Raw genomic sequence first — 14,517 nt, forward strand, 5'->3', positions numbered from 1 at the left:
CATTTATAAATATCTGTAATTTTTTCGATAACTGTGGCAGGGCTCAACAATAAAGATAGAACGGTATTGATTATAGTAGTTGATACAAATGCATAGTTTTAGTCAAATTATTGTTTGTAAAGAAATTAATGTGAAAAATGAATTTTAAAAATTATGATACTGTATATTAATGCAATAGTTTATGATTGTATAAATATAAAATAGTATACATTTTATATAAAAATACAACTATAACAGTACACAGGAATAACTAGAATCATTTTCAATATTTTTTATATAGATGAACTAAAAACACTGACTGCTAGCTTGAGCAATTACAGTGGCAGATTACAAAACTGTAGCATGTGCTTATGCATAGAATATTATTGTGTGTTGTTATGGAAGCTAATATAGACCTAATCATCGTTATAGTTATCTTTCTTGGTGTGAATGAGGCTTTACTGTTGAGCCCTTTTTAGTTAGATATATGAAAATATATCTAAAACCAGTTTTCACTGTTCATTTGGCCCCCAAAAGATAACACCACATGGCTAATTTTTAACTGAGTCCCCTGTTTTAGAGGTTACAAGTTGACCATGCAGAAGAGTTTTCTGACAGTCTGGGCTCACGTTGGCGGTAGTGGAACAGGCTGGTGGCATCTAAATCGCTGGAATACCTGATGGCTTCTGCAAACAGCTTTACAACCTGCAGAAAAGGAAAACAGGCATTTGATACTACAGAACAAAAATGAATTATGATGCATTTAAAAGAGAAGGCTGACCTGGAAGTTTGTTATTAGTGGTACTCCGTAATCCACCGCCATTCTGCGGATCTGGAAGTTGTCCTTGAGAAACTTGGTGTTGTTATTAGGTAAGTTGACCACAAGGTCAATGTGTCCTTCACTGATAAGTCTATTTAGAAACCAGAAAAAGGAGTAATCCATAAAAATGTAGAGATACACTTAGGGTGGGTTCCCACTTGTCATGTTTGGTTTGATTAAAACGAACTCTGGTGCGATAGCTCTGTTAGTGCGGTTTGTTTGCTGTCATCCATATTCTGGCGCGCACCAAACAAGCAGACCGAGACCACAAAAAAAAATGGTTCTCGGTTCTGCTTCCGAACGAACTCTGGTGCGGTTCAAATGATATATGAATGCAGCACGGACCAAATAGTTCTAAATGGAACCCCAAAACAGGAAGTAATGACAAGATGTGTCAATATGCGATATGATTTGAAGACGCGGTGTAACCAAAACAAAATAAGCAGAGGGCAAACGTGGAGCAACGATGAGGTAAAGTGCCTTTTTTGAGCTCCTTCTGAGTTTGCAGGTGGTGAAAATAAAATAATAGGATTTACACGCAAGAATGAGCACTTAGTCCAGCAGGTGGCATTAGGTGTGTTCGACTTAAAGTGGAGAGCAGACCAATCGGTTCATGGGTGCTTAGATATCATACCTCTTTAAGTCTAACGCACCTTTTGTTTGCGGTATTCGGTGAATTCTGTCACGATACAGTTATATACGTTAATTAAACCAACCAATCAGGTTGTTAACACTATGCCTTTACGTTCTGTGTGTTTAGGTTCACTGTAAAAAATGCCAATGTGAACACTAAGCGGGCCAGGACCAAATTTTCCTTTTTGGTTTGGACCAAATGAAACGAACTACAAGTGTGAACACTCCCTGAGTCATTTTTCAGTGCCCATAAGGCCACCCTTTTTAATACAAAAATTATTTTATTAAGGTTACTACAACAAGTTGATTTCCATGTGGGTGCACATGATTTTAAACTTATTTCAAAAGTGCCATGCATTAATTAGGGTATATGCCTAAATACAAGTATCAAAATTTGTAATCATCTACTCAAATTCAAACCAGAAACCAAACCTTAAACTGTGATCCCAAGTCTCAATAATGTATGTGAAGCTGTGTTAAAAGCATCCTCTGATTATTTATAAATGTGATGTGCTTAAACTGTGATCCATCTTAAGTAAACATCTCTTATTACAACAAAACAGTGTAATAAGACTGCAACCTCTTGAGGGTAGATGGCAGACATACTTGAAGTATCTCAGCATGCAGTGTCTAGAATACGCTTTCAGTGAAGGCATTTTGCTATGACAGAGCCGTGCACCAGAGCAGAATTCTAACATAAGTGACACAAAGACGCCTGAATGCCTCAAAGATGACTGGATCCTCTGCTGACAGACATAACTTCTAGGGTCTCATGACAGCCGATCGGTGACTGTCAGAGTTAAATGTTTCCGTTAAACAAAGCCCATAATCAGGGCATGAAAGCAGTACTATGTAATACTAATAAAGTATGTGGTCCTATGCTGTTTATATACCACTTTTAATAAACATAAAAAAATATTGAATATTTTATAGCAATTGAGAGCATAATTAGGGTTAATAAAAACCATAATAAAACTAAAATGAAAAAAAAAAGTAAAAGTACTCACCTGCTTATGCTGGGTAAGGTTGTATTTTTGGTTTCATGGCTTGGCCAAGCAACAGGGATTGCTGGAACATCATTAGCATTGAGCCAAGCTGATGTACCCTCTGTGGCATAGAGCTAAAGATACAAATACAGAAGCAGTTTTTTAGTTTTTTTTAAATCAAGATGTTATTCACCTACGAAAAAAATAGAGTGTCTGCAGCTTTTTTGTTGCTCCATGATTTAAATAAAGTCTAACTCAAACCCAATAAAGTGAATGAAAATAACTCACCTTAAAACCCTCCTCATGAAGCTGATGAGCAGTGGACATGAAGTTAGGCCTGAATGAATGCTGGAGACAAAAAAAAGTAAAATAACTACTGAGAAAGCAGAAAGAAAAAGATAACTGGACAAAAAAACAAACAAACAAAAAACTTCAAAGCCTAAAGGTCAGGCAGTCTGTGTGGATGGATGCAGAGCAAGGAGACTATTTCTAGAAGAAAAGTCTTCCCCTAAGCACTTCCAGATCAATAGCGCAGCTCTGTGTTCACGGAGACTTAACCACAGGCTGGTAATCAGGCTTTAAAAAGCATGTCAGATCTGCAGTCCCCAGGTACGGCCATCAGGCAGGTAGCATCTACAGAACTGGGGGTTTGTTTCGAATGGGGATTTCATGCTCTCATTCATACCCGAGACTCTATTAGAAAACAGTGCTGTCTGAGCATCGTCAATGACCCTGACAAGATATTTGATTTCCACGCTGAGAGTGGGCATGAATCGTAAACATCTGAGAGAGCACAGGAGAAAATGAAAGAGGGCATGCCAATGATGATATTACATCAAAACATAAAACAAAGCCTCTGAATTCCAGTCTTATAGTCAAGGCTTAAAATGATGTGTGGACATCACACATTTACACCAAAGGAAGATGCACACTGAAATAATTTTGCCGATAAAAAACATTTGAGGAAACAAATCAGAAAGTCCATTGTATTTTTAGCATTTAAGAATTTATTTTAAAAGCCTGTTTTATACATTGCCTGCATCACAAGGTTGTTGCATTTCACGGAGTAACTTTCTTCAGTGAATGTGTGTCACGGTATTCACCCCTTTGGGATGGTTATAAGTTTATGTGAAGCTTAAGTGAGATTTACATGCAAAAACGCATATAAAAAATAATATTTGCAAGCTATGGTCGAGGGCAAGTTTTTAGGAAGAACATCATAACTTTCAGTTTGTTCAAAAGACTTAGAATACAGTGTACAAGTAATTTTGACCATTTTCATAATACTATTATGGACCTTTGTCGTTAGCTTGACAAACCTAGTTGCCAGAGCAGCCAGACCTTAACAACGCAAGGGTGAGAAACTAACAGAAATGTTACATGTCAATTCTTAAACTCATAAATGTTCACTAAATATATTCAGGAATTGATTTCCTACTTGAAAACCTCATATTATAGCCTTTTTCATTTTATGAGCATATAATGACTTGCAAAAAACAACCTGCTCTGATCAAAACAAGCCAGAAATGTTCATGTTCTACTGAGTAAATATGAGAGGATGTGATGCAGACACTCCTTTGAGATTCAACCCTTAAGGAAAGGACAAAAAAAGTTTCTCCCTCACTTGAATCCCAATGAGAATCCCCTTCTGGGGAAGCTTGAATCCCGTAGAGAGCATGGCCTTCAGGAAGGCAGAGTAGATGTTTGGTCCAAAGCATGCCACCTGCAGTGAGAAAAGACAAGAGAAAAAAAAACAAGAGCAAGAAAGAAATATCTTGATCTTTAAGATCATGAGCAAATCTGCAAATATTCATCACAGCACGCAGAAACTCCTGGATAAATTATTCATTTATCTCCATTAGAACAATATTCAAAGCCAAGGTGAAATAAATCAAACATATTAAAGATGTTGCTGAATGAAGGTAGACTGGTGTGATATTACAATTATGAAAAAAGGACAGAATGGGGCCATCATAAAATCTGGGGTGGAGATATTGTACTTCCTGTTCTACTGCTGGAAATCTGTGCTGCACGATAAAAACGCTCCTCCTGCTTCACTGTCCTCCAGGCCAGTTTCTATGGTTTTCTCGTTGCCAGGGAGAGCAGGTAAACTGGCCCGTGTGGAAACATAAAAATACTAATTTTTTTTGGACAGAAAAACTAGAAGTATGTGTCCACTGAATTGAGCCACTGAACTAATTAGGCTACAACTGGTAAACAATATGTAAATATTGATCCCTGAGGGTAGGACTGCTCCCCAGCAACCTGAGATGAAAACACAAGCTGTGGACACTTCAGATTTTATGACAGATGTAATGGTAATCAATGTGCCTGAAGCAGCTCCATACCTCTCCGGTGGAGGCCATCTCACAACGCAGGACAGGGTCAGCTTCTCTCAAGCGAGGCCAGGAAAACATAGGAGCCTAGCAAAGGGTAGAAACATTCAGTTTCAAATAGAGGACTTTCAATATGTTTTGTTTTGTTTTACTGGCTGAGGCATATACATTCAAAAGTTTCTGAATGTTTTTGAAAAAAAGTCTCTCATCAGGGCTGCATTTATGTAATAAAAATAAAGGATTACTGTGAAATATCATTACAGTTTAAAACAACTTATCTATCCATAAGATAAGATTAAAATAACCTTTTAAATGTAACCGTAACATGCCTGATTTATTTATAATAATAATAATAATAATAATAATAGTCTTACCTACCCCAAACTCTTTACAATTATATATACACACAAATAATAACAAAATTATAAATTATTTTAACAAATAAAATGTACAACAACTGATTACTGCTGTAATATCTAAGCTGTAATATCTGTAATAACTATGCAGGCTTCCATTTATTTAGAAAAGCCATCTGATACAGTGCGGTTTACTTCCTGACACTTATCTGTGAAGCATTACTGAACAGTGCTTATCACGCATCCTGGGAACAAGAAAGCGAGAAAATCTATACAAGCATAATGGAAGTCTAATGTCACAATTTTGAATATAGGGTTAAAGGTTTTAAGAGCATTTGACATGTTAGGGTGGTTCTCCCCAATCAAATGATATCATACTAGAACTTCTCAAATGAAAGAGTATGGGAAAATGGTAAACCTGCTACACCACTGCCACCCACAGGCCAAAACATTAGCAGACCTGAATCATCCAGAACGGGGACATTCAAAACATCAGATTGTGGAAGAGACACAACAAACTTGAAGGAAATAATGAATTGACTTAAAATGAGGTAAACAACCTAATGTTCTGAATAAACCGAACACATTTTAAAGAAAGAAAAAAAGATGCTGGATGAATTTGGATAATGGGTGCTACTGAGTGTCAGCTTATAGAACATGGTGAGACTGTTAAAGTGAAATGTTTTGGAGCGGTTTGACTTCTGTTCACGCAGTTCTAGAGTGATGGGGCAAGCAGATTTCCCTATGAGAAGTGACGTCCTTATCTCTCCAATTAAAAGCAGACAGCTCCCATTACCTGCACAAGGGACGCGGGACGCAGATTAACACGCTACCCCAGCCTCCACTGCAGAGCGCCACCAGGAGGAACTCATCCTTGAAGCCATCTAATCAGCCCTGGATAGGCCAGCCTCACTTACGCATGTAAATGCGAGTGAAGGCAGCACCGGCGGGAATAAACAAAAGCAGCTTTGATTCGTTCTGGTGTGGAAGCACTGTTGGCTGTTAATGTGGCAGGAATCCCAGTGGGCAACTCCACCAAGCTGAACTGTGGAGGTGAAGGACACTACTACTACTATTATTCAAAACCGGGCACCGTTCCAGAGTCAGTTCATCGTCATAGCAGATACATTATTTACTACTGAACCCCCTGAGGATTCACACTACCCTGCGAGGGAGAATCCCAGAACATGAAGTCGCAAAGAGTGGGCTTCCCTATTACCAATTTATAGAGATTCCTTTAAAGGCCAGTGGTTGGCATGGAAACCAGGCCTTCCTTGTCCCAATGGATCGCTGCATACATTACAAGAGGAAAATTGCAGATATTGTAACCAGCCATCACATTGTATAATGCCAGCAGAAAGATGTAGAAAAATCAATGAGCAAATTTGTATTTGATCTTAAGATGGAGATCTGGATTACCTTCGTGGACCGATTTCACAAAAACATGGTTCTGTGGTAAACGTGAGGCACAGATTCCCGAAAAAGGATAACAAGCACTTTCATGAAACACAAAGGAGTGTGTCCATGCTCTCTGAAAAACTGTTACATGCTGACCTTCCTCCGACAGCAGTCTGTGTAGCTGAGGAAGATGGAACAGACTTCACATTTGGGACTTGTTAGGCAGGAAAAGCACTGTTTCTGAGACTCTACCCAGCTTGACACAAACAGAGGAAATATGAAACAGGATAATGTACCGATGTGGACACTGTCATATTTCTATATATTATCCTGCATCGGACTGCTCTGACAGAATTTAACTCCATGCTCAGTTAATTTAAAGTCCCTTTATCCTTACTCTGTATATGCCATACAATAAAGAAAGGGAAAATATTACGTATACATTACTGTTTAAATGTTTCTTGTCTGTAACATTTGAACAAAGTCTCTTATGCTCACCAAGCCTGCATTAAGTTGACAAATACAGTAAAAACTGAAAAATATATTCTTACATATTACTGCAGTTTAATATAACCGTTTTTATTTTAATGTATTTTAAAATGTAATTTATTTCTGTTAAGGCAAACTTGAATTTTCTGTAGCCATCTTTAGTCAAATGATCCTTCAAAAATCTTTTAAAACGTGTATTTTTCTCTCTCCGTTTTGGCCATCCGTCCACACTGAGATTGGTCAAGGAAAATGTACCTTTTAAAAAATGTTCTCCAAAGTGGATACATTTGAAAATGCCATTTTCATGTTGTAGTGTAGTCTAGGAAACTGAGGCTTTTGAAAACGATAACACGTTTAAGCATGTGAAACATATAGTGTCAATAAATATCTATGTTTATACCGTTACTTTGCCTTTTATGTGGTATTCACTTTCACACTATTGCTACAGATGTGTTACTATGTACACTCTTTATATCGCAGTCCTGCAAAGATGGCAAAATGTGAGGGCAGTTGCCTTTTAGATCAGACATACAATCATGAGTAAGTGTGACCTGGACGCTTCAGTGTATGCTCAGTTTTTTTGTTTTTTTTTCTAAATAAAATGAATCCTGTCAGAAGAATTGCAGGAAAATGTCTGTTCTGTCTGTATCATCTTAATGAGCGTTTTGAGGCTTTACTCATGCACAGTTCAGCGAATTTTACATTTTCACACTGATGTTTCAGTGTGGATGAGAAACTTTTGGAAAATGCTTGAAAACGCTAGTGTGGACGGAGGGGGTTTTAAAATGAAAATGCCATTTTTAACATAAGAAACATTTATTATTATTATTATTATTATTATTATCAATGTTGAAAACAGTTGTGCTGCTTAATATTTTTGTGGAAACGAATACTCTTTTTTTTCCTTATTCTTTGAATAGATATTTCAAAAGAACAGCATTTTTATATAAAATATTGAACTACCATGATCAACATTCTTTGCTGTGACTTGATTAATGACAATGATTAATGTGAACGCTGAATAAAAGAAAAATATGCACTTGAAATATAATATAAGATTAGATTAGATTATATATTATACATTTCCATTTGCACTTTCAGGAGAAGAAACAAATGACTTGTGAGATTTCATTCATGTTTTCTTATGAGAAACTGAAGAAAAAGATCACCAGAGATGCATTTGAAAAAGAGAGAGAGAATGAAGCTTTAATCTGGCAAGAGAGTGTAAATCCCTTATACGTCTCTCTCCAACAGAAACATCCAGTTAGCTGTTTAAAATTCTTCTCAGTACTAAATGAGGTATTTAAAACTTTGAGATTGGCAGGAGACAGGGATTATTCCCTTGTGATTGGCTCCTCTTTGCGGCTATTGCACTGAAACTCCTTGATCATTTCACAGGAAATGACTTTGGGAGAATAGAGACACCACTCAGGCGGCAAGTGTCTTAGATTCATGTAACTACTTTGACTCCTGAACCTGTGATACAAACCAGCACTAACACTCTACTCATTTAATTGTACAATCAATCACATTTAAAGCTGATTAACTGGCTTGTTCAGTAGTACGTAGTTACCTGAAAAGTAAAAAACAAATAAACCTCTAAACAGTATGTGGTATGTAATATTATGCTAGAAATGTGCATTAAGGTTTTTTTTTGTGATATCCAACGATTAATCACATCAAAAATACTTTTTTTGTGTGCAGTGTGTGTACTATGTAAATTATGTATATACAAATACACATATGCATAAACATTTACATTTAAGAAAAATATATTGTTTATATGTTAAATATAATTATATATAATTAAATTATATGAATATAAACATGTAAAAACATGTAAATATTTTCAAAATATATACTGTGTGTGTGTTTACACATGCATAATGAATAAAAACAGTACACACACATATATTATATATAAACAAAAACTTTCATTGTTGAAGTGATTAATTGCAATTAATCATTGCCCAGCACTATTTTTTATTATGATTATTATTATTATTATACTTAATAGTTTTATTCAGCAAGGTTGGATTAAATTAACTGATCAAAAGTAACAGTAAAGATTTATGATACAAAAGATTTCTGTTTTAAATAATCCTGTTATTTTAAACTTTTTATTCAATTCCTAAAAAAAATGTGTTAGTTTCCATCCTTGATAATAAGAAATGTTTCATGGTCACCAGATTAGCAGAATGATTTCTGAAGGATCACGTGACATTGAATACTGGAATAATGGCTGCTGAAAATTCCGCTTTGTCATCACAGGAATAAACTGCACTTTAAAATACATTAAAATAGAAAATAGTATTTTTAAATTGTAATACTATTCCACAGTATTACTGTTTATTTTTATTTAATCAAATAAATGCAACCTATTTTATAGATAATATCTTTTAAAAATAAGTTTTAAATACATTTATTTTATTTGCCCATGTTTCATTTGTAATTTGTCTATATACAAATTATACATTTAATACATTGATAATATAAACTAGAATAAAAAGCATGTGTGCTAACTGCTAGTTCATAGCTCTAACACACATTTACTTTGCTTAATTAATAATTAATAATAATTTGTTACATTTATATAGCGCTTTTCTAGACACTCAAAGCGCTTTACATTGTCAGGGGGTATCTCCTCATCCACCACAAGTGTGCAGCATCCACCTTAACACACATACTTACCTTAATGCCAACATAGTCGACTGGAATGATTGGGTTTTCTAGGGAGGGCAGACGAGACTCGTCCAGTGGTTCACCCACCATGACCCTGGTAGCCACATCGATGAAGTCCACACCAATAGTTTTAGAGACGAAAGGGAAAGATCGAGATGCACGCAGATTACACTCAATCACCTGAGACAGAAACACATGGTCCTCCTGAGTAACCAGCAGACATATTCCACAAATGACAATTATAAAGCTGAATAAAACCTCAACACAAAAGCATGATTTATTTCGTCCTTACTTTGACCCAATGTTTTCAGTAGAAAGCATATTTTACAGAGTAAATAATAAATAAAATGGAAAGTAGTACTAATAATAATTCTGGATCAAAAATGTTTCTAAATGTAGTCGGTTCACCGGCATTGAAAAAGTAATTGTTCAAATTCCTATCTTTTTTATAGTCACACAACATATTTTTCATGAAGCACCAATAACTTACCATTACATCATTGCCCTTCACCAAAAATTGAGTGTTAAATGGCCCTGAAATCTCAAACGCCTTTGCAATTTTCTGTGTAGCAGTCTTCACCTAAAATAAAAAATATAGAATAAAAATATATAAATATAAACTACAAGTAATAACTCAAAAGTCTTAAATGTACACACAGTCAGAAAACATCAATCACAGTCTGAGTTATGCATTCCCTATCAAATATACAGCAATCAAATGTATTCTGATAAACCGAGGCAGCTGAAAAGAGAAGACTTTGATGGACTGCTGGCCCTCTCACTTTGATGGGAATAAACACGTTTTGTCAGATTTGTTTTAAGAGGTAGATTTCACAAACACACAGGCTATTTTTGCAAAGTCACATCTGTGGCTCATGAAATACACAATCAAGACCACACTGAAAGAAACTTTAGATTAAAAATGACACCAGCATATGTTTTGTGTTGCCAGTTTCGATTTTCCTGAACAAATTGGATATCACAGTAACCATGCAAATTTTAGTAATGGTTTCAGCATTATGTTGGGACTGGGAAAAGGCACAACGTTTTAAAGAAAACAGCTGATGCCAAAACGTATTGTACAACAAATGGTGTAAAAAGATAAATTGGATGAGGATTGAATAAATGTGTTAAAATGTGATGAAAAAGCAAATTCTGCCTGGATAAGGTGCAAACCAGCTTCACACAGCAAGCTTTGTTGAATAAAAATGAAGTTGAGACCTTCTCCAGAGCTCCCTGGCTGATGGTCTGGGTGGGCAGTATGAGTGTGGCGTCTCCTGAGTGCACTCCTGCGTCCTCCACATGCTCTGTGATAGCATGAGCCAGCACCTGTAACCACAACCATACTTTAGGCTAATTTTAATACAGCTGTTCGGATATAATTTATTAATTCAGCTCGTTTTATATTTGCATTGTTCAAATCATAGAAGGGCTTATGTGTTTGATTGCACTTTTCCCAACAATTGATTGCAATGGTTGCATCTCGATACCTTTTGAAAGTGTCTTTACTTTTGTTGATGGTACTAGCCTTTGAGTGTTGTTATTGCAAATCAATATGCAAGTTTATGAATATACAAAATGAGACGAGTAACATCCTGTACCCTGAACTCCCAGTCACTTAAGCACAGAGTAATAGACTGTGCAGGTGAAATCAAGTCCTTAAGAGCTGGGACTAAAATGAACCATTTATTTGTTCCTGTTAGCAAACATCAATTAGAAAATTTTAAATGTAATTTACTGATCACTCACTGCAACTAGAATAGCTTCAGTTTAGGTGTGAGCAGTCAGATTGTTTGAAAGAAACTTCTAGAACAACATGAGGCTAGGTAAATGATTACAAAGTTCATCACACTTTAATTTATGGTTCAATTCCCACTATTAAACGATTATCCATCATTTTTGCTTTAAGCTCTTAATTACTGCTTTTTCATAGTTAGTAAGGTTAAGTTCTGGTACTAAACAGGATTAAAGGAATAATTCACCCAAAAATTAAGATTTTGTCAATTTACTCACCCTCATATCATTCCAAACCTGTAAGTTTCTTATGTTGAACACAAAAGATCATCGGAAAATGCTGGTAATCAAATAGTTGTTGGTCCCCATTGACTTCCATAGTATGGAAAGAAATACTATGGAAGGAAGTCAATGGGGACCAACAACTATTTTAAACAGTTTTCTTCTAAATATCTACTTTTATGTTCAACAAAGAAATTCATACATGTTTAGAATGATATGAGGGCGAATAAAACAATTTTGGTTGTCATTTTTGGGTGAAATATCCCTTTTAGGGATTTACAATATGGTTATGAGTAATATATGCTTTATAAGTACTAACAAACAGCAAATATGCTAGTACTATGTATCCTAAAAAGCAACTAGTTAATAGTGACAGTTGGTCCTTAAATTAAAGTCCTACCCGATTTTCATTTTTGGGTGAACTATTCCTTTAGGATTATAATCACTTTAACACAAAAACTAGATGTCATATTATAATCCTAATTTTACTTACCACAAAAATTATGTGCTAAAGCCTCGCTGAAACAAAGAGATAAGGAACATACAAGCATTTTTTTAGACTGAAGCAGTGAGACATCGTTTATTTTTTTAAGGTTTTTTTTTTTCTTTTTATGTGTGGGTGTGTGGGATAGCAGTTATTTTACTAATGTTACCCATTTTCTGTTGAAAAATTATTCTAGCATCTCTCACCTTGCCCATTTTGGCCACTGCATCCACTTCCACTTCTCTGGCACCTCGGATGAATTTAGTGATGACCACAGGATGATCCTATTCCCAAGAAAATGCTGTTACTAACACCGTTGCTAAAAATAAAAAATACTGCAAAAGGCATCACAATTACTGTATTGAAAAGCTGATTCAAAGGGCCTTTCAAGGCTAAACCTGTACATTAACAAGGACAGAGTGTCCGTGAAGTGCTTCCCAGAATTGTTAACCGTCTCTAACAGCCATACCAACCTGAGCCTCATGCAACACAGGGTCATTCTGTTACTTAAGTCAATATAAGCATAATGCTTTGCAGAAAAAAACCTTTCAACCCAGCACCTGCCTGAAAGACCTGTCTCTAATACAATCTTATAATATCCATTAGACATTTGACTGGCTTTATAAGGAAACCTGACAAACAAAAAAATACAAATTTAGGTGGGAAATTGAAGCTTTTAGCTACAGATGATGTACAGATGTAGATATTGATTATTTCAGCCTTTCACACCGTTTAGTTTAACTTGTGTGGCAGTTGTATTGATATACAGTAAATAACAGGATGACCCTTTGGTGTGTATGTGGCTTGAATATCACAGAAATGAATAACTTTTTAAAATATATTTATATAGAAAACTTCACTGATAATTCTGTTTAACTGTGTTTTCGAACAAATAAATGCAGACTTAGTGAACAAGCTTCTTTCACTCCCCAAACTTTTGAACAGCAGTATACAAAGAGTATGTAGAGACACAATAAATAGTACATACACTCATCTCTACCTGATGAAAGATGTACATATGCTAATTGAGTGCTGGAGAACATTATGAGTTCAGCTCAAACCTTTTTTTATTTTACCAGAGCCATAAAATAGTTCACAACTCTCTATAAATCTCTCTCTCTCTCTCTCTCTCTCTCTCTCTCTCTCTCTCTCTCTCTCTCTCTCTCTCTCTCTCTCTCTCTCCAGTCTCTCTACAGTCCTATAACAGTGCATATCAATGATATAGATAAATCAGAATATTAGAATGATTTCTAAATGATCATGTGATAGACTGGATGTTACATGTGACACTGAAGGCTGGAGTAATGATGCTGAAAAATCTGCTTTGCATCAAAAGGAAACATTTTTAATTTTTTAAGTATATTCAAATAGAAAACGATTATTTTAAGTTGTAATAATATTTCACAATATTATTATTTTTTCTGTATTTTTTATCAAATAAATGCAGGCTTGATGAGCAGAAGAAACTATATATATATATATATATATATATATATATATATATATATATATATATATATATATATATATATATATATATATATATATATATATATATATATATTAATATGCACTGTTATAGGACTGTGAAGTAAAATATATCATGAAATCACTGTTGGAGTTCTGTGGCTTTTAGTTAACATCTTTTACAGGAGTTAAAGCAAAAAATAATCCAGAGCCTGAACTTTTATACGGGGGCAAAGCATGCAATGACTGTGGAAACTTTAACATTTGAAAGGATACTACTATGGCAAAGTTATTGCTTTCTTTATTCAAACTGATTTTCTTTTTCATGAATATACGGTTGACCTGAAGAATGAAAGCTGAATCATACACTTATATATATCAGCTATATCACCGCTTATCGACAATAAGGGTGTGACAAAACACTTAGGTCATGAGATGAGACAAAATACAGATACTTGGTTCACTAGAACATGACAATATTTTAACACTATTTTTAAGAAATTTTCAGTGACAAAATAATTTCTTTTAATTGCAAAAAGTAAAACAATGCAGTTGAATTTAGAAATACTGTAACTAATCTAGGGCTGTAACTAATGATTATTTTGGTAATCAAGTAATCTACTGATTATTTGTATATTTTTTTAGTAACACAAACATTTATTGTTGATTTGAACATTACCAAATTAAGTACATTATGTATTAAAACAAATACCTGCAGAACGCGTAAAAGGCATTGTGACGTTTCACTTTACAGTGTGATTACAATTTCTTTTTAAACACATAACATTTTAATATTTGGCCACATGCAGAAACTTTTATTTTGAAATCGATGTACAATACAAAGGCATATTTAGAAATAGGTTGATGTCCT

At 34.9% G+C, this 14,517-nt stretch overlaps 1 protein-coding gene across 1 annotated transcript in view; it reads right to left on the minus strand.

Moving 5' to 3' along the window:
- Positions 1-300: 300 nt before the first annotated feature.
- The window catches only part of cps1 (carbamoyl-phosphate synthase 1, mitochondrial), a 37,420-nt gene continuing 23,203 nt past the window's right edge, over positions 301-14,517 (minus strand). The window contains exons 29-38 of the mRNA XM_026271457.1: positions 12,386-12,463; positions 10,901-11,008; positions 10,170-10,259; positions 9,689-9,859; positions 4,767-4,841; positions 4,043-4,141; positions 2,707-2,766; positions 2,440-2,552; positions 761-890; positions 301-684 (exon numbers count right to left, since the gene is read on the minus strand). Of these exons, the coding sequence (XP_026127242.1) occupies positions 556-684; positions 761-890; positions 2,440-2,552; positions 2,707-2,766; positions 4,043-4,141; positions 4,767-4,841; positions 9,689-9,859; positions 10,170-10,259; positions 10,901-11,008; positions 12,386-12,463 (1,053 nt within the window). The 3' untranslated portion in view covers positions 301-555. The remainder of the gene's footprint in view (positions 685-760; positions 891-2,439; positions 2,553-2,706; positions 2,767-4,042; positions 4,142-4,766; positions 4,842-9,688; positions 9,860-10,169; positions 10,260-10,900; positions 11,009-12,385; positions 12,464-14,517) is intronic.

This window comes from Carassius auratus, chromosome 9 (assembly GCF_003368295.1).
Source record: "Carassius auratus strain Wakin chromosome 9, ASM336829v1, whole genome shotgun sequence".
Lineage (NCBI taxonomy): Eukaryota > Metazoa > Chordata > Actinopteri > Cypriniformes > Cyprinidae > Carassius > Carassius auratus.